Below are 22,833 nucleotides of genomic sequence, written 5' to 3'. Positions count from 1 at the left end.
GGGAAAAACATAGTTACAGACACTTTTGCAAGAGATTGAACCGTTCCTTCATAACTGTTAAGCTGACAGTCTGTACAAATAGGAAAGTTCAATGTTTTACTCTAAAATACATTAGAGTCCGACAGTGTTTACGGTAAAATATTGAAAAAGAGGACTTTTTTTTAGAAGACTATTGATAGGCCTTTGACACCCGATCAATGTGGCTCTCAGCATTTTGAGTAAAACAGAGATTATTTGACTTCGCAAAGCCCGTTTTCAATAGCATGTCTTTATCTATGTTCACAAGTAGCTCTGAAAGCACACCTGATACTTAGCAGCAAAGGGAAAGAATAAAAGGTCTCTGAACTGCGGATCTCTCACAGACTTACACAGTTATTGAAAGCCAGACTCTTTCTAAAAAAACATTTTCACTCAGACATGCTGCGTCTCATAAGTTGAAAAGGGAAGATAAGGAGTAAAAAGGAGAGTAATTTTAAAGAAAAGAAATTACACAGACATAACAGTCTATTCCAGGTGACCTTGGCAGAATAAGACACAGACAATTTTTAAAATACATTTTATTGTGTAGAAACTGAAGACAAAATGTACAATATTCACCGACTAATGGTTGTTACGGTCTACTGTTGGCAGAACAATTTCTTCCAGATAATGTTTCCACTGAGGTGCAAAACACAACAAGACAAAACCAAAACCAATACAAAAAATGTAAACGTTTGAAGTTAAATTTCAGAAAGTAACCACGAATCTGAAAAGACTAAACACTGTGTTTCTTCTTATGTCAAGTGTGTCAGCTGGGATGTGTTTGTTTTCTGAAATATTATTTTCTGTTTTGATGTGACATTTTTAAACATTATGCTCTCCTTTGTTCTGGTGCCGTGTCTTCTGAAAACGTTGTGGTCAGTTATTTTTTTTTTTATTGTTCTGTGAAATGCTTATTTTCTCTCTTGTTAAATTTTTTAAAAGTGTTGTCTTTGGTTTTGTTGTCATTTTTTTTTCAATCCAGCATCGTTGCATTTTTCACCTCAGGCCCTCCGAAAGTGTTCAACGTCAGAATATCAACTGTTTGTTCTGGTGTTGCAATAAATGTAAGAAAATACATTAAATGTTGATGACAAAGATTGCGATGGTATGGTGCAGACATTTCAAAAGAGGACTTGTTGCCACATTCAGATTTGACCTTTTTAATCAAGTCCACCCACCCACACCCACTCACACATATGGTATGTTATGGTAATACGGTTTCATGGAGATGATTGCTGTAGCTCTAATTCTAATCTGCAACAGGGTCCACAAAATAGCTGGACTTCACAGTGAAAATTAGCTCCATCATATTTACACAAAATGCAGACAAAACACTGAAAATTGAACGTAAGGAAATACATCTTTACAAAATATTAATCACTTACTATCCAATGAACTTTAAGCCTCTTCTGCGAGGATTTAGTTTAATTGTGATATTAACTATTTCTCGATGAGGTTAGACACTTATAATTACCTGTAAAGGGTTGATCTTCTGACAGAAAAATATGGTTCATTTCTTACTTTCCCTGTATTTTCCACGGTTCAGCTCCTTGACACATCTTAAGGTCATTTAATTAATCTGAGAACAATCTCTGGAAGGTCACATGTCATCCGGGGTTCCCTAAGAAATCACTGACACTCTCCTCTTTTGAACGCCAGAGAATAATCGAATGCATCAACTCACTGCACCACGATGATTTCTTTGATATCGTTAAAGAAGTTCATTAACTTTTTATTTGATGTTAGAACACAATGAGAATGCCTTAGCAGTGAATCTCGTAGGCAACTTGTGATCCAAAAAGAAGACTCTGGCTGAGGAAGAGCTCCTCTGGATCCGTTGTTAGAGGTCCCTCTCCACCCTCTGCAGGGTTCCTGAGAAGCCCCATTCCTGCTGATCTGGTCAGTGTCTGCACAACTTCGTGGTTGAGGAGAGCTTCCTTCATACCGTTCTGTTGGACAAACCCGCTCATCATAGGACACCTGGATGAGGAGGAGCCCATAACGGGTTTGGCCCGGTTGAGTACGTACATCTCGTGGCCATGATCGTCACGATACTCCTCCAGCTGTGCAAAGGTTGTGGGCCCATCTGAGTAATCATTCACGTAGAGAATGCTCTCCTCCTTGCTGGTGCAATAGGAGCCGCTGTCCTCTTTCCGGTACTGCTGGTGACGAGTGTAGATCATGATCAAGAGGAGAACAGCAGTGAGTGCCAGCAAGGAGATGCCAATAGCTATAGCAGTCTGCGTGGCAGGGCCCAAAGCATTGAAGTCCATGCTATCCTGCTCATACAATGGCTCTTGGCTGACATCCAAAACTTCTGGCTGATAGAAGGAGCTGGACGAAGAAGAAACAAAGGAGTGTGTGTTTAAACGAGGCCATAGCTGGGATGAATATGAAGAAGAAGACATGTTGACAGCCAGGTGAAACGTGACTTTAGCGACACCACCTGGGTTCCAAGCCTCACATTCATAGCGCCCAGCATGTGCAACAGTCACGTTACTGAGGAACAGCATACCACTGCCCATGTCTGGATCAAAGCTGTCCCTCTCGCCACCTTCCTCAGCCCCACGCACAGGCCCATGGATCCCTCTGACACCTCCCACCTTGATTCCTCCACTGCTGGGCAAAGCTGTCACCACTCCTCCAGCTCCAGGCTTGAATAGCTCTCCGTTGGGTCCCAGCTCTTGGAAAAGACCTCGAGGCGATAACTGGGCCTTACCATGGGAGGCTTTCTTCCACGTCACCTGAGGCTGAGGGTATCCCGAGGCCTGGCAAGAGACTCGGAGGCTCTCTCCGAGTCGGACAGTCAGGTGGCTGGGCTCCAGTTGCACCACGGGAGGGATGCACACAAGACTGTTGGGAGCCACCTCCACCAGGCTGAGGTGGGAAAGGCGAGGGGGCTCTGAGCACATCAGCCGACGCTGCTCTGCAGAACTCAAGAGCCGCTGACCATCCTCACTGATCCAGGTTCTAAGCCAGCCAAGAGCGCAGTCGCAGCGCCATGGGTTCTCTGGAAGAGAGGAATACAGGCCGAAATCAGCTTGTTGATGCAAAAGTACTATTTCATGTCTGTCAAACTGTTTTATCTTGCTTATTTTTTATAGCTACAACTAAAGAAATGGGAACAAATTATGGGTCTAAATATCACTTGGCTTAAGCTCCACAACTATCTTCTAACACCTTCCTGGAGTTGTGCTTCTCTTGAGATGCTTCCTCCTACCACGGCAGCTGCTGAGCAAAGCCAGGGAGAAACAAAGTGCACCAGACAGTGCAACCTTCTCGGACAGAAATCCTATAGATTTAAAGCTGGAGTCAGACCCTGAAGAGGAAGGATCTTCTTCGATGTGACCATAACGGATTCAACAGGACAGTTAGTAAATGGATAGTTTTTGTTGTGTTTGTAAAGTGGCTGAGGACACCTTGTCTTGCTGGCTATAGAACCGACTTGTTATCAAAACCTAGCCTCTGCTGTGCAATTTAATGCAATAAATGCAGACATAATGTAGCTACTCCTTCATTTACAACAATAACACTCAAAGTCTTCTTCTTTATTTAGACATAGTATATCATATAGTATTACTTTACTGATCCTGCAAGGGAAATTGTCCATCACTGGTGCGAGTTATCAGTGCCAGCAATGAAGGCTTTCTCATCAGCGGTAATGGACCAAGCAACAGACATACACAGCATGACTCATAGCAATGCTTCTGCACCAGTTGTTACTGCAATTAGATGTTTTGTATTCATTAACATGATTGAAAAATTGTTCTTGGAAGCCTCTATCGTTAAGAAAAACATATCAATCGGGGCGGTCGGTGGCGTAGTGGGTTAAGCAGCCGCCCCATGTACAGAGGCTGCAGTCCTCGCTGCAGCTGGCCCCGGTTCGAGTCCCGCACCGGGCGGCCCTTTGCTGCATGTCGTCCCCCTCTCTCTGTCCCCTGCTTCCTGTCTCTCTCTCCAACTGTCTATCCATCAAAGGCATAAAAAGCCCCAAAAAATATTTTAAAAAAAACATATCAATAAACTACATCTGCTGCACACTTACTGCAGGACGTAGTGTTCAACATAGAGTAGCCAGAGGACTGGTAACATCGCGCAGTGTTTTTGGAATACTGAGAGCTTCGCCCAGCTCTATCATACATGTTATACACACAGGTTGTCCAAATTACAGAACATAACTGTTTAAGTATAAAGCATCTATTTAATCAGCAAAGTAATAGTATGACGACAATATTCCTTATAAATCACTCCCTGGAAGTTTGTACATCAACTTTATAAGCTACGTTTTTAGCAATAACTAGCATCAAAGCACCAAAAACAAAAAAAACCAAATGCACGCATTCCCCTTGTTTGAAGTTCGGCCACAGAGAGCTGGTACTCATTCCTATTTTAGGCATAATGGCCCAAGTTTGTATATCACCCTCTAACATAAAGTTTATATAAGGCTTCTAACAGTCTATCCTCTGAGGCTAGGTTTGATGGAAGAGGCGCGTTGTTCAGTAATGCTGACAACAGAACATTGTCGTGCGAAGCTGGCGTCATCGTTCTAGCAGATGGAATGTGAGAAAGAAAATGAGACCAAGACTCGGAAGTTGAGGCCAAACAGAAGAGGCACCCAAATATGTAAACTCAAGAACAGAAAAGGTTGTCTTTTTTTTCATTGTGCATTGTTTTTAAAATGAGTTGTTTTCCAGGTTCTCTGTTAAATGGGGCCTATCCTTTGAGTAAGGATCCTTTTTCATTCTTAATGATTAATATGTCAGTTCTAATTGGTTTAAAACCAAATAGGGTCAGATACAAGGACTGGATTGAAAAGTGAAGGAGAAAGCAGGCAATGTCCAGAAGAAACAACCTTGCAAGAATTTCAGAAAGCCTGGAGAACTCTTCCTGAACTTGCACTTTTAATAATTACATGAAATTCCGGCTCCTCCAAAGCAAAATGTAAAGAAATGAGGGGTGGTTTGTGCACAGCACAGTATGTTCCCTCACAACTACTTGAACAAGTTGTTCGATTATATTGAAGGTCAAAATAGTCCTTCCAAAAACCGCACTCTTAGACAGACTGAAAAAACAGCTGCCAAGCGAGAAGTGTCATAACTAGTTGTATAAAGACCCAAAAGGAGGAAAGAAAGATTCAGTCCTGAGCTCCCGTGTCATCTGAGCACAGCTGGCCAATTACTGTAAGAAGTACATGTGAATGTCACATTGTTGGTTGCAGAGAGAGTTGGTCTGACGAGATAAAGGTGTAGGAGGAAGGGTTACTAAAGATAAACACTGGCCCCTTAATTGGCTGTTTCTTCACAGTGCACTTTAGAATAGTGTCTTTGAGTACTTCCTTTTTTTATTAGTAGGTCTTTGGTTGAGTGAAATCGTTCCATGAGTAATCTGTGCCTCAGGGCACTTCATGTTATGGAACAACTCTTTCTCTTGTGGCGAGCAGCGGACATTTTGACAGGAAAAGTTAATGAATTATTGGAGCAGTGTCAACCCCTCAGAATTGACTTTTCAAGACCCTTGATTAAAATGAGCTCTAAAGGGTTACATTACCATAACATATAATACGATCTATCAACTCGGCCTACCTGTGACACGGAGCACCTGCAGGCTGACAAGTGGTTTGAGGAAGGAGGCTCCCAGCGTGCGGAGGTGATTCCTGCTGAGGTCCAGCAGGGCCAAAGAGGACAACCCCGACAGAGCCTGCTCCGCTAGCAACTCTATGCTGTTTTCCTGCAGGTGAAGCTCCTGCAGGCGCTGCAGACAGATTAAACAAAGTTCTACAAGACCTCCAATCCAAATTCAAATGTAGTTTGCTTTTTCATATTCTTTTATACGATCTATAATGGCCTCCAGTGAATTGCCATCGCAACAATCATTAAATGGGAAATGTGACTCATATGAACATTTCCACATTGGAGCACATGTTGTTCTAAGAGCTTTTCTTTAACAAGCCTTGAAATCCTCATAAAGAGATAAGATGGAGGTTGGTTATTGTGTTACATCCAGTGCCTTTGATCATTCGTATGAAACAGCTGTATTAAAAATGTGATGAATTCCAACATATGATAACGGTAATTTCAATTATGAGTCACATTTGGTTCTAATCAAAACTACTTGGTTAGACTTTGAATATGATCATAATCAAGGCCAAAATACACCTTTATGGACACCTTTTTACCAGTTGCTTCATCCATCCATCCATCCATCCATCCATCCATTATCTTCCGCTGGTCTGGGGATCGGGTCGCGGGGGCAGCAGCTTGAGCAAAGAGACCCAGACGTCCCTGTCCCCGGCCACTTCCTCCAGCTCTTCTAGGGGAACGCCGAGGCGTTCCCAGGCCAGCCGAAAAACATAGTCTCTCCAACGTGTCCTGGGTCTTCCCCGGGGCCTCTTCCCAGTGGGACGGGCCCGGAACACCTCACCTGGGAGGCGTCCAGGAGGCATCCTAACCAGATGCCCGAACCACCTCATCTGACTCCTCTCGATGCGGAGGAGCAGCGGTTCTACTCTGAGCCCCTCCCGGATGACCGCTTCTCACCCTATCTCTAAGGGAGAGCCAAGACACCCTGCGGAGGAAACTCATTTTGGCCGCTTGTATTCGCGATCTCGTTCTTTTGGTCACTACCCACAGCTCGTGACCATAGGTGAGGATAGGAACATAGATTGACCGGCAAATTGAGAGCTTCGCCTTCTGGCTCAGCTCCTTCTTCACCACGACAGGCCGGTGCAGAGCCCGCATCACTGCAGACGCCGCACCGATCCATCTGTCAATCTCCTGCTCCATTCGTCCCTCACTCGTGAACAAGACCCCGAGATATTTGAACTCCTCCACTTGGGGAAGGATCTCATTCCCAACCCGGAGAAGGCATTCCACCCTTTTCCGACCGAAGACCATGGTCTCGGATTTGGAGGTGCTGATTCTCATCCCACTTTACACTCGGCTGCGAACCGCTCCAGTGACAGCTTAAGGTCACGGCCCGACGACGCCAACAGAACCACATCGTCCGCAAAAAGCAGAGACCCGATTCTGAGGTCGCCAAACCAGACCTCCTCAACGCCCTGGCTGCGCCTAGAAATTCTGTCCATAAAAATTATGAACAGAATCGGTGACAAAGGGCAGCCCTGACGGAGTCCATCCCTCACAGGAAACATGTCCGACTTACTACCGGCAATGCGGACCAAACTCTGACACCGGTCATACAGAGACCGGACAGCCCATATCAAGGAGTCCGGCACTCCATACTCCCGGAGCACCCTCCACAAGAGTCCCCGAGGGACATGGTCGAACGCCTTCTCCAAGTCCACAAAACACATGTAGACCAGTTGGGCGAACTCCCATGCTCCCTCCAGGATCCTGCAGAGGGTATAGAGCTGGCAGATCTGCCAGTCCAGAGGCACTGCCCCCGATGTCCACGCGATGCTGCAGAGGCGTGTCAACCAAGACAGCCCCACAACATCCAGAGCCTTGAGGAACTCAGGACGGACCTCATCCACCCCGGGGCCTTGCCACCGAGGAGTTTTTTGACCACCTCGGCAACCTCAGCCCCAGAAATGGGAGGCCCCACTTCCGAGCTCCCCAACTCTGCTTCCTCATCGGAAGGAGTGTCGGTAGAATTGAGGAGGCCCTCGAAGTATTCCCCCCCACCGACTCACGACGTCCCTAGTTGAAGTCAGCAGAGCCCCGCCCTCACCATACACGGTGTTGACGGTGCACCGCTTTCCCCCCCTGAGCCGCCGGATGGTGGACCAGAATCTCCTCGAGGCCGTCCGGAAGTCGTTCTCCATGGCCTCCCTGAACTCCTCCCAAGCCCGAGTTTTTGCCTCAGCAACCGCAGAGGCTGCGTTCCGCTTGGCCTGTCGGTACCCATCAGCTGCTTCCAGAGTCCCACTGGCCAAAAAGGCCCTATAGGACTCCTTCTTCAGCTTGACGGCTTCCCTCACCACTGGGGTCCACCAGCGGGTTCGGAGATTGCCGCCACGACAGGCACCGACCACCTTACGGCCACAGCTCCGGTCGGCCGCCTGAACAATGGAGGCACGGAACATGGCCCATTCGGGCTCAATGTCCTCCACCTCCCCCGGGACATGGTTGAAGCACTGCCGGAGGTGGGAGTTGAAACTCCTTCTTACAGGGGATTCCGCCAGCCGTTCCCAACAGACCCTCACAATACGTTTGGGCCTGCCAGGTCTGATCGGCTTCCTCCCCCACCAGCGGAGCCAACTCACCACCAGGTGGTGATCAGTTGACAGCTCCGCCCCTCTCTTCACCCGAGTGTCCAGGACATATGGCCGCAAGTCCGACGATACAACCACAAAGTCGACCATCGAGCTGCGGCCTAGGGTGTCCTGGTGCCAAGTGCACATATGGACACCCTTATGCCTGAACATGGTGTTCGTTATGGACACTCCGTGACGAGCACAGAAGTCCAACAACAAAACACCACTCTGATTCAGATCGGGGGGCCGTTCCCCCATTCATGCCCCTCCAGATCTCACTGTCATTGCCCACATGAGCATTGAAGTCCCCCAGCAGGACGAGGGAGTCTCCTGCAGGAGCACTCTCCAGTGCCTCCTCCAGGGACTCCAAAAAGGGTGGGTACTCTGAACTGCCGTTCGGTGCATAAGCAAAAACAACAGTCAGGACCCGTCCCCCCACCCTAAGGCGGAGGGAGGCTACCCTCTCGTCTACCGGGGTGAACCACAATGTACACGCGCACAGCCGGGGGGCAATAAGTATCCCCACACCTGCTCTACGCCTCTCACCGCGGGCAACTCCAGAGTGGAGTCCAACCCCTCTCGAGGAGGCTGGTTCCGGAGCCCAAGCCATGCGTCGAGGTGAGTCCGACTATATCTAGCCGGATCCGCTCAGCCTTGCGCACCAGCTCAGGCTCCTTCCCCAGCAGAGAAGTGACGTTCCACATCCCAAGAGCCGGCTTCAGTAGCCGAGGATCAGACCGCCAAGGTCCCTGCCTTCGGCTGCCGCCCAGTTCACACTGCACCCGACCCCCATGGCCCCTCCCACGGGTGGTGAGCCCGTCAGAAGGGGGACCCGTGTAATTTCTTCGGGCTGTGCCCGACCGAGTCCCACGGGCACAGACCCGGCCACCAGGCGCTCGCCGGCGGGCCCCACCCCTGGGCTTGGCTCCAGGGGGAGGCCCCGGTGACCCGCGTCTGGGCAAGGGAACACGGTGTCCATTTTTCTTCATCATCATAGGGGTTTTATGAGTTGTTCTTTGTCTGGTCCCTCATCTAGGATCTGTTTGCCATGGGTGACCCTACCAGGGGCTTAAAGCCCCAGACAACATAGCTCCCAGACTCATTGGGGCACGCAAACCCCCCCACCATGGTAAGGTGACAGCTCATGGGGAGGACCAGTTGCTTCAGTTATATGTAAACTCAAGATGCTTCAATGGCATTTTCACACTTCCTGGTTGGTTTTAGGCAATAACAACACTTTGTTCGAGAAAGATATTCAAAATTTTAAAAAAAAGAAACGTGGAAGCCATTTTTATAATTCATATGCAGATGCTCTCATGACCACTAGATGTCAAATATTTAACTATTATTTTTGATGTTATATTTAGATGTTATATTGAACAAATATTTAACTTAATTACAGATCGTTTGGCCAACATGAATCAAATCAAATCAAATCAAATCAAATCAAATCAAATCAAACTTTATTTATATAGCACCTTTCATACTAAAGAAAAAAGCAACACAAAGTGCTTTACATAATAAAATCAGTAATAAAATCAATTCAATTCATAAACTCACACACAACATCACACCGACAACCACACTGCACACATACTACCCCCCCACCACCCCCAACATGAGCAACATCAACAACAATCAACAATAATCAACATTAAAATCAACATTAAAAGCAACATTAAAATCTGGCTTGACGCTGAAGCGAGGAAACGGTATCTTGGGGATCTGTCCACACCAGGAGCCAGCCCACCAATGACCACAGAGGCCACCACCACGGGGAACCGCCCGGATCAGGGCAGGCCGGCATCCACACCACAGCCAGGGCTGCAGTGCAGGATCCCCCAGCCACCCCGAACCAGGGCGGTCCCCACAGTAATGACCCCACAGACCGAGCGGGCATAGTCTCCGGTGTGGAAGATCCCCATGAGGAAAAACACTGGATAAATAAGTATATAGTAAAATAATTTAACAAAAAATAATAATATATAAAAATAATAAATAAATAAATAAATGAAATAAAATTCAGCTGTAAGCTAAACTAAAAAGGTAGGTCTTGAGCCTCTTTTTAAAAACTTCAACAGTCTCTGCAGCCCTGAGGTTCTCTGGCAGGCTGTTCCACAAATGAGGTCCATAATAGTGGAACGACGTCTCACCATAAGTTTTTGTTCGAACCTTAGGAACAACTAAAAGGCCGGTACCAGAGGACCTCAGGGTCCGCGAGGGCTCATAATTTAAAAGCAGATCAGATAGATAAGAAGGCCCAAGACCATTAAGACATTTATAAACAACTAAAAGAACCTTAAAATCAACCCTGAAACGCACGGGGAGCCAATGCAGCGATTTTAAAACTGGTGTAATGTGTTCCCGCTCTCTGGTCTTGGTCAGCACACGTGCAGCTGAATTCTGTATTAATTGTAGGTAATGAATACTTTTTTTGGGAAGACCAGAGAGCAGGGCATTACAATAATCTATTCTACTAGAAATAAAAGCATGCATCAGCACCTCCGTGCTGGCAAGAGAGAGAAATGGGCGGACTCTGGCAAAATTTTTAAGATGATAAAATCCTGTCTTTGTTACATTTCTAATATGTTGGATAAAATCCAGCTCAGAGTCAAAAAGAACACCCAGATTTTTTACATGTTGAGAAGATTTAAAATTTTGTAGTTTGGGTAAAATTATCTCTCTCTTGTCTTCAGGACCAATAATTAAAACTTCAGTCTTGCCCTGGTTGAGCTGTAAGAAATTCTCTGCCATCCATGACTTTATATCTAAAATACAGTTTAAAAGAACGTTAACTGGTTCTAGGTCATCAGGAGACACGGCAATGTAAAGCTGTGTATCATCAGCATAGCTGTGAAAACTAATGCCATGTCTCCTGACGACATCCCCAAGTGGCAACATGTACAGATTAAAAAGCAATGGGCCTAAAATTGATCCTTGGGGAACCCCACACTTGATTTTATGGATTCTTGAGGAGCATGTATCCATACTTATAAAAAACTGTCGATCCGTGAGATAGGAATAAAACCATTTAAAAACAGTGCCAGAGACACCCACCAGGCTTCTAAGTCTGTTTAATAAAATGTGGTGAAAGGACTGAAAGCTTCTGTGAGTCCATGTTACACCTGAGATCATTTACAATCTTTAAAAGGGCTGTCTCTGTACTGTGGTTCTTCCTAAAACCAGACTGATGTTTCTCAAAAATATTGTGTTTGTTTAAAAACTCATTTAATTGGATAAAAACAACTTTTTCTATAATTTTACTTAAAAACGGTAAGTTGGATACAGGTCGGTAATTATCAAGAATCTTGTGATCTAAATTGCTCTTCTTCAGAAGGGGCCTCACCACTGCAGTTTTACAGGCAGATGGGAAAACACCCGTCTGAAGAGAGCAATTTACAATATTTAAAAGCTCACACTCGAAGAAACCATAAAATGTCTTTAAAAGAGATGTGGGAATGGGATCTAAAAGGCAGGTTGTTGGGTTTAGTTGGGAGAAAACTCGACCAAGCATCTTGGCATCAACCAGGACAAAACTATCCAGTGTTTCCTCGGGTAAAAACAATGCTTCAGAAATGTTAAAATCAACATTTTGTTGAGATAAAAGGCTGGATCTAATAGCATTGATCTTACTTCTGAAGTGGTCTGCAAAGTCCTCACATGCAGTGTCTGATGCTGGGATGGAGGACTTGTTAAAATCTGTGTTTATTAAAAGATCGAATGTTTTGAAAAGGAATTTAGGATTATTTTTGTTCTGTGTAATAAGATTTGAAAAATGGAGGGTTCTTGCCTGTTTTACTGCACTATTGTAATTTTTTTTTGAACATGAACATGAACATGAACATCCCATGTGGTTGTATTTGGGAGTACAGCGTCATCCTACGGATTTTTAGGGCTCTAAAATCAAAGTGTAATCCAACCTGCAGTCCCCTGAAGGTGTGATCCTGGACCCGGGTGATCTGGTTGCCGGCAAGGTAGAGAATCCGGAGGTGCTCCAGACCCCGAAACATGTCAGCGGTGACCAGGTGGATGAGGTTACCATTGAGTGCCAGCTCCAGCAGCTGCCCCTGGTTGAGAAAAGCCCCGGGCTCCAGGGCAGAGATGCTGTTGTTCTGGAGGTACAGATAATGGAGGCTTCTGAGGTGAGTAAGGTCCTGAAGACGGATCTGCACTATAGCATTGTCCTGGAGGAAGATCGTCTTTGTGGAGGACAGGATGAAGGAAATTAGTGGTGCTATCACAAAAAGATTTGCATAACAGAACCAGAGCATGAATGCAAAAGAAAGTGAGTGTTGCCTGTTGATTTGTTGAACTCGTTGGGTAGAAAAAAATGCCTCAACCATAAATAGTGATTACATCTGAAACGGGTCCACCTTGAAGGCTACCTCACCAGGCTGTGCAGATCTTTAAACATGAGAGCAGGCAGTGCAAACAAAGTGGAATGAGGTACTTTAGGAATATGATAATGATAACATTTACCTGTGCCCTGTTTTTCTAATTCTGTGGTTCTCTTGTCAAACTTTTTAGAAAACTGCAGAAAAATTTGATTGATTGGACCTGTATGATAAGTGCTTTGTATTCATGATCCACGATGCACAGCGGCCTGCCTGCTTTGCGCTAATGTGCCTTCATCACGAATCGAGGTAAGATATGATTGACGAGATAGACCTGCTGATTGAGGTTAATGGAACAATTTATGCAGAACTTGCTTTTCATTAATATTCATGAGCTGCGGTAATGTTGGAGGGTCTGAACCCGAGAGGAAACGAAGGTGTAATGTTAAACATCTTCTCAACAGATGATCAGGGGGTGTGAGGGAGTCACTTTCTGAAGAAGAATGAATAATTACACAGCCAGCAACGCAGCCCCTCCCTCAAGCTTACATCAAAGAGGGTCACAGCGAATTGATTAACCACAATCATTTCAGTGTAATAAGAATGGATCACAGGGGAAGTCAACTGAAAACCGCTGACGCGAGGAGGACAGGTCAGTGCAATGCACTGACAGCAAGTGCCCGGACTTTTTGTCGATTGGTCCACTGACCTCGGTGATGGAGGGGACACCCTGTGGGATTTCTTTGATCCCAAGTGAGCCGCACTCCACTGTGAGGCTGTAGCAGCGACATCCGGAGGGACAGCCTAGGGACCACTGTGGGATGAGGGCCAAGATGGTCAGGATGAGTCTGGAGAACCACAAGAGGCCCATGATGGTTTTTTTTGCAGAATGCCTTTGGAGACAGAACCTGGTGGGAGGAGGTGGAGAAGGAGAGAAAACCAAGCATCAATTGTTCACCTCAGTTGCACTACAACAAACATGTTCTCCTCTGCTGTAATGTATTTTAATCCTCCAAGCAGAGACTGGCATTAGCTGCATATGTGTCGAATAAGCAGATGAATGTGAAATAGCAAGGGAGGATCTACAAAAGCATGAGCCATATCTCTTCATTCTTAGCTGATTACTATTCAGCCGTGTCTATTCGGTGGAACTGCAGCAGCTTCTATTATGGGCTTCAATTAATTAAAGATGTGATAAAAGATGTGCAGGTTGCCTCGAGGACCTCTCTCTTGTCTGTTTAATGCATGCGCAAACACATTCATACTCTCTCTGTGGTTTTGTCTTTGTCTCATAAACACACACACATACAAATGTGCAGCCACGAAAGAGAGACTGTTTTGAAGCGAGGAATCTCAGAAACCACCTTTGCCTCCTAAAAGCAAAACCTCAAGTGGTAACAACTCTAACGATCTGATGAAAACCATCAGCACCGAACAGCAATATCTGTCTTTGATATAAACCCATCACAAAGCAACTCGTTCATGCACTTTTTCTTTACTTCTTCGCAGGCCGGAAGGGATTTATATCGTTCTGCCTGACTTCACACGTCAAAAACGGCCTCATACTGCCTGCTCAATACCATGTAGCCCAACAGCTCTCACAATCCATCCTAAGGGGCAGATCACATGAAGATACAGCGCAGTTGGGGACGTAATACATGTTGAAATGTCACACTGGATCAGTCATTCTGCTCCACTGACAGGAGGTAGATATCCTGCCCCACCTGCCTCCAGAAGCGTCTTTCTTTAGAGCAGCAGACGTCTCATTGATCCAATTGAAAGCCTTGCATCATAAAACATTCATGTGCACCCGGGCCCAGTCTCTCCATCCCATTATAGCTTGTCTTACATGTGAAATTTCTAGTTTGCTTTTGATTGCGGAGTCACCCACACAGATAACTGATAGCATTTACAGCTATCTCTGAGTGATTCGACAATCATCTCGTTTATTAATTACATGGATGTGCACAGATCTCATTAAAGCAGAGAGTGATGAAAAGGCCCTGGGCCTGAAATAAACTGTGACTGATAAATATTTAGCGTAAAAGCTGCTCATATTAAGGATGTCCCATTTGTAACGTTTTAATCCAAACCAGTAATTTAATACACAAGTGGAAAAACCACTTGGATCACTATTTCAGTAGCTGAGAAGTAATTCCCAGCGCAGCCACATCGTATTATTAAGCCAATGAGCAATGAACTGGATTTTAATATTGCATGTATGGTTTAGAGCACATGAGGATAGCCGGCCAGATTAATACAATGTGACCTACATAAGCTTTTCAATCATAGTCTTTCAGAAAAAAAACAAAAAAAAAACAGAGACACTTATTAACAGAAGTATGCCATGTCCTCTCTAGAGCTCGCAAGCATGGAGAGAAATCATGTGTTTCTATTGTTAGGGCACAGAAAGCACAAAAATTGAATTTTGAATAAGGCCTTGGTTTGTCATTGAGCTTTTGTTACTTTTCACCGTGAGATGAGTTCTAAATAGCTTTGAATCGCTCAAAACGTGTCAAAATGGAACCAGAGTGGGAGACACTCGATGTGCCAGAGGCTAAGAATACACACAGAACAGGATGCGCAGTCTGATAGTTGCTGCGAGGATATGAGCCCATCAATGCAAATGACACCCGGTCAGGTAGAGAAAAACACATTTCTCTGCTCATTACGGAGCTCCTTTCTTTAAAAAAATACCAAAAAAGGCTCTTGTTGGACAATATTGTTGCACATACAGCGTTTGGACAGCCTGGTGAGACAAGATGACATTCCATCAAGGTCTGCAATTTGAAAGAAAATGGTGACAAATAATGAAACCACAACAGGGCTCTTTAAATATCGCTGCTCACAACTATTTTACAATACAGCACGGGCTCTAAAAGTACAGATAACAAGCCTTCACCTGACTCTTCCGTCATGCTGATGTGAGATTTCAGTTGTAAGAGGTCAATTTGTTTATTTCAGTCTGAGTAATCCTCTGTGGAACATGTGTAATCTGCACAATCAGATGCTTGTCAGTTAAACCGCTCTTAGCGCTGTCAACATTTCGATAGAGGGAACTGCTTTGTTCAGCATTTGAAAAAAAAATCGAATTAAAAGAAACAAGGTCAGCCATATATCTTTGACTGTGTGAATAATGTGTAACTTAGATGAAGTGGACATAGATCTGACTATCAAAGGAGAACGGCTGCAAAAGCCTGTCGTGGCACATGTCAGTCAGCAAATGCCAAAGAGAATCTAATAAAACCGCGAGTCACACAAAGCCTTTTCAACATTCACCACAAACCCTTACACGCATCCGCAAACATCTCCGCAAATATTATCCTGCACTTCACTCCAGATCAGCTTGGACCTTGCTGATTTGGTGCATTTGTGAGATGACATATGTCTCTTTTATTCTTGACAGCGTGCCTTATTGTTGCAGCCCAAACAAATCTCCATCTCAGCAATCACGGCCTCGCTGGCTAAACAGTCACCGCAAACAAAATGTGCTGCAATGCTTTTCCAGAGGAGGTAGGTGTTGGCGTGTCGGAGGAGCAGCAGGCAGCTGAGGCGCTGCAGGCACAGACAAAGTTCACCTCCCTGTGCTGCCACTGGTGCAGGTCGACCTCATCTGTTGTTATGGTAACTCTTGTGATGAGGGAAGGTCTGCTCGCAGGGCACTGAAGGCCAGCCACGGCTCCCATGAGCTGGTGTTAAGCAAACAACTCTGCAGAAATAGGAGCTGTCATTTCCCAGGGAAAATTGCTCACAGGCACTTGAGCTATCTGATGACCCAAAGCTAAATTGTAAAGTCCAACTTTCTTTCGTTTTCTTCGGCTTTGACTTTTTCCTCTCCTTCCCTCTCTCTCCCTCTTTTCTCTCTTGTTCCCTTCACGGGTTTCTCTGAAAGACTCAATCATTTTTTTCTGCCTGAGTCTCTGACCTCTCGCTTTTCTCATCTCTCGTCCTTCTGCTCTGACTGACAGGTGCTAAATCATTTGTCTTAGAGCATCCTTTTGTCCACAAATAGACCGAGGCCGAGCCACTAACCCAAGATCAACATGTCGTCTCTGAGAGGCTGTCACAAAACCGCACAAATACACTCGCTCATTCTCATGCAGGGCACGCCTACAAAGTAGCAGTTTGGCACAAACACAGGCCACCAACAGTCAGGGACACACACACACACAGGAAGACACGCATAGATGCTTAAACCCTTGCACATCCTTCTCACAACAAGCAGCAGTCACAATCATTTAGAAGCGCAGATCAACTCCTGACACGTATTTTTGTGTCAACAGTAAAGGAAGCTCTGCTCAGTTAATAAGTCTGAATTGATTTCTTTATTTTTCCACGACTGCTTTGCCCAGTTTGGCTTCTACAGCCATTGATTTTTACCGTGAAAGCAGATAGGTGGAGGGTTAGGGGTTGGCATTTTGCGAATGTGTATGTTGAGAAAAATGCAGAGTAAATGAGTGCCCGCCTCTTTTTGCTGGAGCACTTGTGTGAGTGCGTGTGTGTTTTGTGTCTCTCTCTCTGTGTGTCTCCAGCTCACTGTCAGACTGCCTCAAGCAGAATCACCCTCTGGGAGCAGCCACAGCACTCTGCCGCTGCTCCCAGAGGAACATTTAGACCAAAACCCTCCGCCCGCCTCCACATACTCAGAAAAAGTTGATCATTTTTTTTCACATGATATACTGCTGTGACGAATAGAGACAGTCGGAGGTGCAAGCTGGCCTCAAAAAAACCCTCAAAAGTCATTGATGTGAATGCGCAAGAGGCTCAAATAAACCACAGCAAGTGATGTGATGCTTTACACGCTGTAGCAGTGGTGGCAGCGAGCAGCAGCACGGTGCTATAAGTGGAATGAAATAGAAAAATGAGCATGCCTCGTCTCCTCACGTGTAGAATTTTTCTGTGGAAATTCTCACAAGTCAATTTGATTCGCCGGCTGATAATTGAGAGCCAAAAGCACAATGGCAACCGCGTGGCTGCATAATCAATGTCCATTCTCCACACAAGATTTATTTTTCTGCTCTCGCCACTCCGACAGGGTGATTGTAACATCACCATTGTGATTGCTCAAAGCTTAAAAGGAGATTTTCAACCTCATTTAAGCCCACTGTTTGCTCTGTGCTTGCTTTCTTCTAAAGCCAGTGCTTCATCTGCATGATGAAACAGAAGCTACAAAACAAAAGCTTTGTAAAAAATGACTTTCAAACAACAACAAAAAAAAAGCATTATGCAGGGAAAAAGAAAATCCACTGCTTTCAGGGGCAAACACATTTATCCATATTGAATAAATGCAAAAATAAAATAATTCCACTTTCTAATAGAACAGCCTCTATAAACAATTTGCCAAACAGCTGCCACCCTGCTTACTAAATGCCTGGATACAAGACACATACACACTGTTCACATGTAATGCGCTGTTTTTGGTTTGCTAACATTCCACAGAATTATAACTAGATGCACAGGGAGATAATTAACTTCGGTCCTCATGGTGCAAAGCAACACAAACACCACAATGGTAGTTAGAGGCTGTCATTGATTGTTTATAATGTTAAAAGGAGTAGGCCTACTGTTGTCTACTTTGGATACAAATCTTTGCTAATCCACTTCAAAAATTATTTAGATGCTGTAATTTGTCAATAGCCTTGTTAGTTGAGAACTTTGGGGCTGACAAATTGTGAAATATTACTTGATTATTTGCAGGACATAAATATGATGCAAAATATTAGAAAATGCAAGTAGTCAGTGGTATATTCTGGTACTAAACAGGAGTAAACCAGTCTACACTTGTAACAATGTATCATAACCTGAAATAAGATCATTAGTTTGATATTTGACAAATACATTTCTTGCTGGTTTTTGGAGGAGATGACGAACACTTCCAAGAGGCTAAATCACAGCATAGCATAAAGATTGGAAAATGTGCTTTCCTTGCTGTGTCAAGAAGGTGATGATATCCCTCAGCTGTCCCAGGCAGCCACTGTCAGTAATTGACACATTTAAAAGTAAATCTATCTAAATATAACCTAAAACTATCAAAGGAATGCATTGATGTTTGAGGAGTAGATCCCTTAAACTCTCTTGCTTAAAAATCTTTCTTCATTTGGATGAAAAGATTAACAGCACTCAGATGCTAACGTTAGCTTAGCTTGGCGTAAATACAGGACATGTGGTCGATTGTCTGTTCCAAAAATTGTGATATCCTCCAACTGGTACATTTAGGAGTAAATCCATTTGTATTTTCAACAGTATATGAGAACCTGGACATAATAAAATTGAATTATTTTGCTACTTAAAAAGTATATTCTTTGGCTTTCCTGCTTATATGAGAAGATAAATGCCATTTTAGAGGCTAAGGTTAATAATGATTAAGTGTAATACAGACATGTTGTGGCATTATGGATGGGCAACAAATTGTATTGAGTGTTATCACTGAGGTGAAGAGAAGGGGTTGACAGAAACAGACAATTTGTTTTCTATTTCCAGCATTTATGCTAAGCTAAGCTGAACGTGGCTGTTAGTTTCATATTTCCAAAACAAGTATGAATATTGTCTCAATCTGCTGACCTGACATTTGGCAAGCAAATAAGCAAATTGTCAAACTGATTGAAATGGATAATTATACACATTTTGAATGAGGAACTGTACAGTAAAGTTGAATGAGCCATCAATCACCATGTTTTTTTTCTGTGTTGAAAACGCTGGCAGCATTTTCATAACCGTGTCACCTTTGTAAATATAACTGTCAGCATTTCTTGCTCTTCGCAGTCAATACTATTTGTCAGACACTTTCTCTAGTGTTTCCTGATAATCTCTTGTGTCACCCCTTTTCAAATGTCAATTTTCTCCTGCATCCCTCTGTTTCTCACACACTGTCATTCAAACAGTCAAGGTTGATTGATGCAATCGATCAGAGGAATTTTATTCACAGAGGGCTGATCGGACGCCCTGCAGAATTTACAAGTCAGTGGATTATGCCTGATCAAAGCGGGTGATTTGATTGTAACATTTAGTTTTGCTCCAGGATGGGTTTTTTATTCCACTCTGTCTTCTTTTGAGCTTTTGCATTTCTGCGCTTCCCCCTGATGTTCCACTGGGCTGAATCTGAATCGCGGATACTGTTTGTTTACTTTTTGATGGCAGTTCAGTTGAACGTGCAGGTATTACTCAAACAGCGATAAAAGCGGAAGTGTACCCAAGAACAAAATCAAAAGATGTGTTGATAATCATTGCTCATCATCCCACTCTGTTGAATTTCTGTAATATTGGGTGTGCAGTGATGTCTGCAGTAAGATTTACTGAATCCTTGTAAATTATGTTTCTTTGTTGCCATGGAAGTGACAGCTTCTATCACTTGGAGTCAGTAGATGTCAGACTGATGTGAAATCACCGTCATGCGTGAAGCCTGTATCGTGGTTATCTGGGCAGTCTCATATAAACAACAAATAATGAAGCTGTAAGAGAATCGCTTTCTTTCTCTACTTGTATCCTTATGCATTTCTCATATCTGATCTTTGCCATCTCCTCAGAGTCAAGGCAGAATTGAAGCAGCAATACAATTACAGCCTATAGAGCGAGATCAGCCATGATTGTCTGGCAGACAGTAGCCAATGAAAAATTAAAAATCTCTGCAGGCGTAAGAAGTCAACCTGTCCATACGGATCTGTCAATGCAAGACAGATTCCCCACCCTTGGAGTTAAACAAACGAGTTCCTATCTATTGGCCCGCTGCTTGGCTCCACACTGATTCCTGTGCTGAATAGTAATTAACCAGAGGGATGTGCACTACAACTCTTAATTTAAGAAAGAAACAGCAATACTGAACATTCCGGGTGAGAAAACATGGTGGTCTTCCTGTAGGGACATATAATATTTAATAGTGAGCTTGTGCTAACCTAATCATCAAATCAAATCAAATCAAATTTATTTGTATAGCACATTTCATGTACAAACAGTTCAAAGTGCTTTACATAAAATAACAGCATTGCAGCAGGGAGTGCAAGAAGCATTAAAAATACATAAAATAATATAAAGAGAAACAAATAAAATCATTTAAATGAATTTAAAATCAGGCAACAGTCTAGATAAGTTAAAAGATATTTCATGCATAGACACATGAGAAAATAAATGTTTTTAACCTGGATTTAAAAATGTCTACATTTGGTGAAAATAATCATAGCATATCGCTCCTGGCAACTAGAGTGAGACTGTAATATCCCTGCCAGATTCCAGGCTGTGTGCTGTGCCCAGCGTGCATCCTGTTAAACATAGTTTTTCCCATGACAACAGCTTCACTTTCATATTTCAATGCGATTTGGTTACACAGCTTTGCAGCAAAATATGTTTAATCTGTGAGTGAAATGTCTTCTATAGATCAAGACAGCAGTTTCAGTGTTTTAGTGATGCAGCATAATGATTCAAAACTAAAGTTCTGAATCTCCACATGGATCTGTTTGCTTTGCTAATGAATAATCAATCAAAATTATGTATCAAGAAGAGAAACGGGGAGTACCTTTGACAAGACATCACGAAAGTGAGGCCAGTTGTCAAAATATTGGGTAACTTTGCCAAACCTAATGCAGTCTTATAGAACAGCCCTGCAGCAGATCCAGCCTCTGTGATGGTCTCAGAATTCACTGAAGCTGTTTGAAAATATACCGATGGAGGACGTATTCTGCTGTGCTCTTAAGCTTAATTCAATACAGTCAGTGGACAATTTATTAGGTATATCAGCACAAAATTATTTTTGTTCTTTGGTTTTGTTCTTCACACACATAAGACACCGTAAAAATATGGGAGAGCATGATAAGCAAGTAGATTTTAGTAAGAGCTCTGTGCAAGTAGCCTATACTAAAAACATAACATACCTTACATGTGAATAGGCACATGTGTAGGCAAGCAACTATCAACATAAAAGGATAAAATACAATACAATATGGTGCTGAAATTCTCAATGTGAGGCGTTTAACTGCATTGTATCACATTAGGAGTCTATTTATTGTATGTACATGAATATGTAAATAACTATTTCTGTATAACTTATATAACTACTGACAGCCACATGTGTAACCAAATGTAACTCCTACGACAAAACACAGAGGTGCACCGTTTCAATAAGGTTTTCAATGTAGTATTTCAGTATAAATGATCATTTGGCCCTTCATTTCACTTCAACTTCAATCCCGCGATTGTTCCAGTGACAAAAAGAACTCCTTTGTTTCAGACCGTTTTCTGTAATCTCCTAAAGTGCCCACTGGACAGTTTCAAACCCTTGAAAACACATCCCAGAAAAACAAACATTTCGTTGTCGCCTTGTGAGATTAAATCTACCAACGGTCAAACGGGGTCGCAGTATTTGACAACCCTCAGTGTTACTATCCGGAGCGCACGCGTCCCCCCTTTCCCCCAGAAACACACACAATCGCCACCTACCTGCTTCCTAACGTGCAGGGACTTTACCTCCTCAGCAGTCTCCCCACTTGTTCGAGCGACTTGAAAGGAAAATGATAACGAGGAGAGATGACGAGTCCCACTTCCAATCGCCGAGGGGAGATGCTCCTTTCGCTCCTGCCTGAGCTGTGGTTTAGAGTCCACGCAGGCTGAGCCCGTCCATTGTAATTGGACAGCGGAGGGAAACTGCTCGCATCTGCCAAGGCTGGACGTCAGCGCTGATGATGGTCGACTCTGATATTGTTATGCGGCTTTGATTCGTTTCCCACTCTTCTCTGCCTTCGTTGGATGCTATCCACCAATAGTGACCCACTCCTCTAATTATCCCTGCTTGAATGGACCCCCCCCCCCTTCTCTTTCTCTCTTTCTCTCTGTGTGTGAGTGAGAAAGGGGTGGTGGGGGTCTTTGGGTCTTTGTACTCCTTATTTTTAGTTCTTCACTTCTAAAACATTAACTGCGAGGTGTCCTCATTACGTGAAATCAATTGTTACAGTTAACTTTGAGTCTGATTTCCGCTGCTGAAAAGGCTGAATTAACGGCCACTTCACGCTGACTGTGAACAGTGTGATTTCAGCACCACGGACAGCTGCCTTGTCTCTGTATTATGAAAGGTTGGTGGCATGTGAAATGTGATCCTTCGTGCTCTGATGCTGAAAGACAGACGCTTGAAGTAATATTTCCGGCTGGGACGACGACAAGAAATAAGAGTGGAAACCCGTGGCAAGACTTGGCTGAAAAAAAAGTGCCATTTCTGTCAGGACAAGGGCAAGTGAATTCAAGCTAAACTGCAACCTTTCAATGTCCTACAAAACCACATTG

General features: G+C 44.0%; 1 protein-coding gene across 1 annotated transcript; it reads right to left on the bottom strand.

Annotated features, from left to right (window-relative positions):
• Positions 1-576: 576 nt before the first annotated feature.
• lrrc24 (leucine rich repeat containing 24) lies at positions 577-22,251 on the bottom strand. The gene is made up of 5 exons (XM_075483801.1): positions 21,997-22,251; positions 13,280-13,478; positions 12,157-12,435; positions 5,604-5,772; positions 577-3,031 (listed from the first exon to the last, which is right to left on the bottom strand). The coding sequence occupies exons 2-5, from the start codon at positions 13,439-13,441 to the stop codon at positions 1,785-1,787; spliced, it is 1,857 nt and encodes a 618-aa protein (XP_075339916.1). The 5' UTR covers positions 13,442-13,478; positions 21,997-22,251; the 3' UTR covers positions 577-1,784.
• Positions 22,252-22,833: the final 582 nt, after the last annotated feature.

The sequence above is a fragment of the Odontesthes bonariensis genome, chromosome 14 (genome assembly GCF_027942865.1).
Source record: "Odontesthes bonariensis isolate fOdoBon6 chromosome 14, fOdoBon6.hap1, whole genome shotgun sequence".
NCBI lineage: Eukaryota > Metazoa > Chordata > Actinopteri > Atheriniformes > Atherinopsidae > Odontesthes > Odontesthes bonariensis.
Note: the sequence above shows the minus strand (reverse complement) of the source record. Positions and strands in the feature narration are given on the sequence as shown.

Coding starts and splice junctions, on each gene's coding strand:
- lrrc24 (XM_075483801.1), bottom strand. CDS start 13,441: ATGGGCCTCTTGTGGTTCTCCAGACTCATCCTGACCATCTTGGCCCTC. Junction 12,436..13,279: donor GTGTCCCCTCCATCACCGAG/GTCAGTGGACCA, acceptor TCCTCCACAAAG/ACGATCTTCCTCCAGGACAA. Junction 3,032..5,603: donor GCAGGTGCTCCGTGTCACAG/GTAGGCCGAGTT, acceptor CCTCTCTTCCAG/AGAACCCATGGCGCTGCGAC.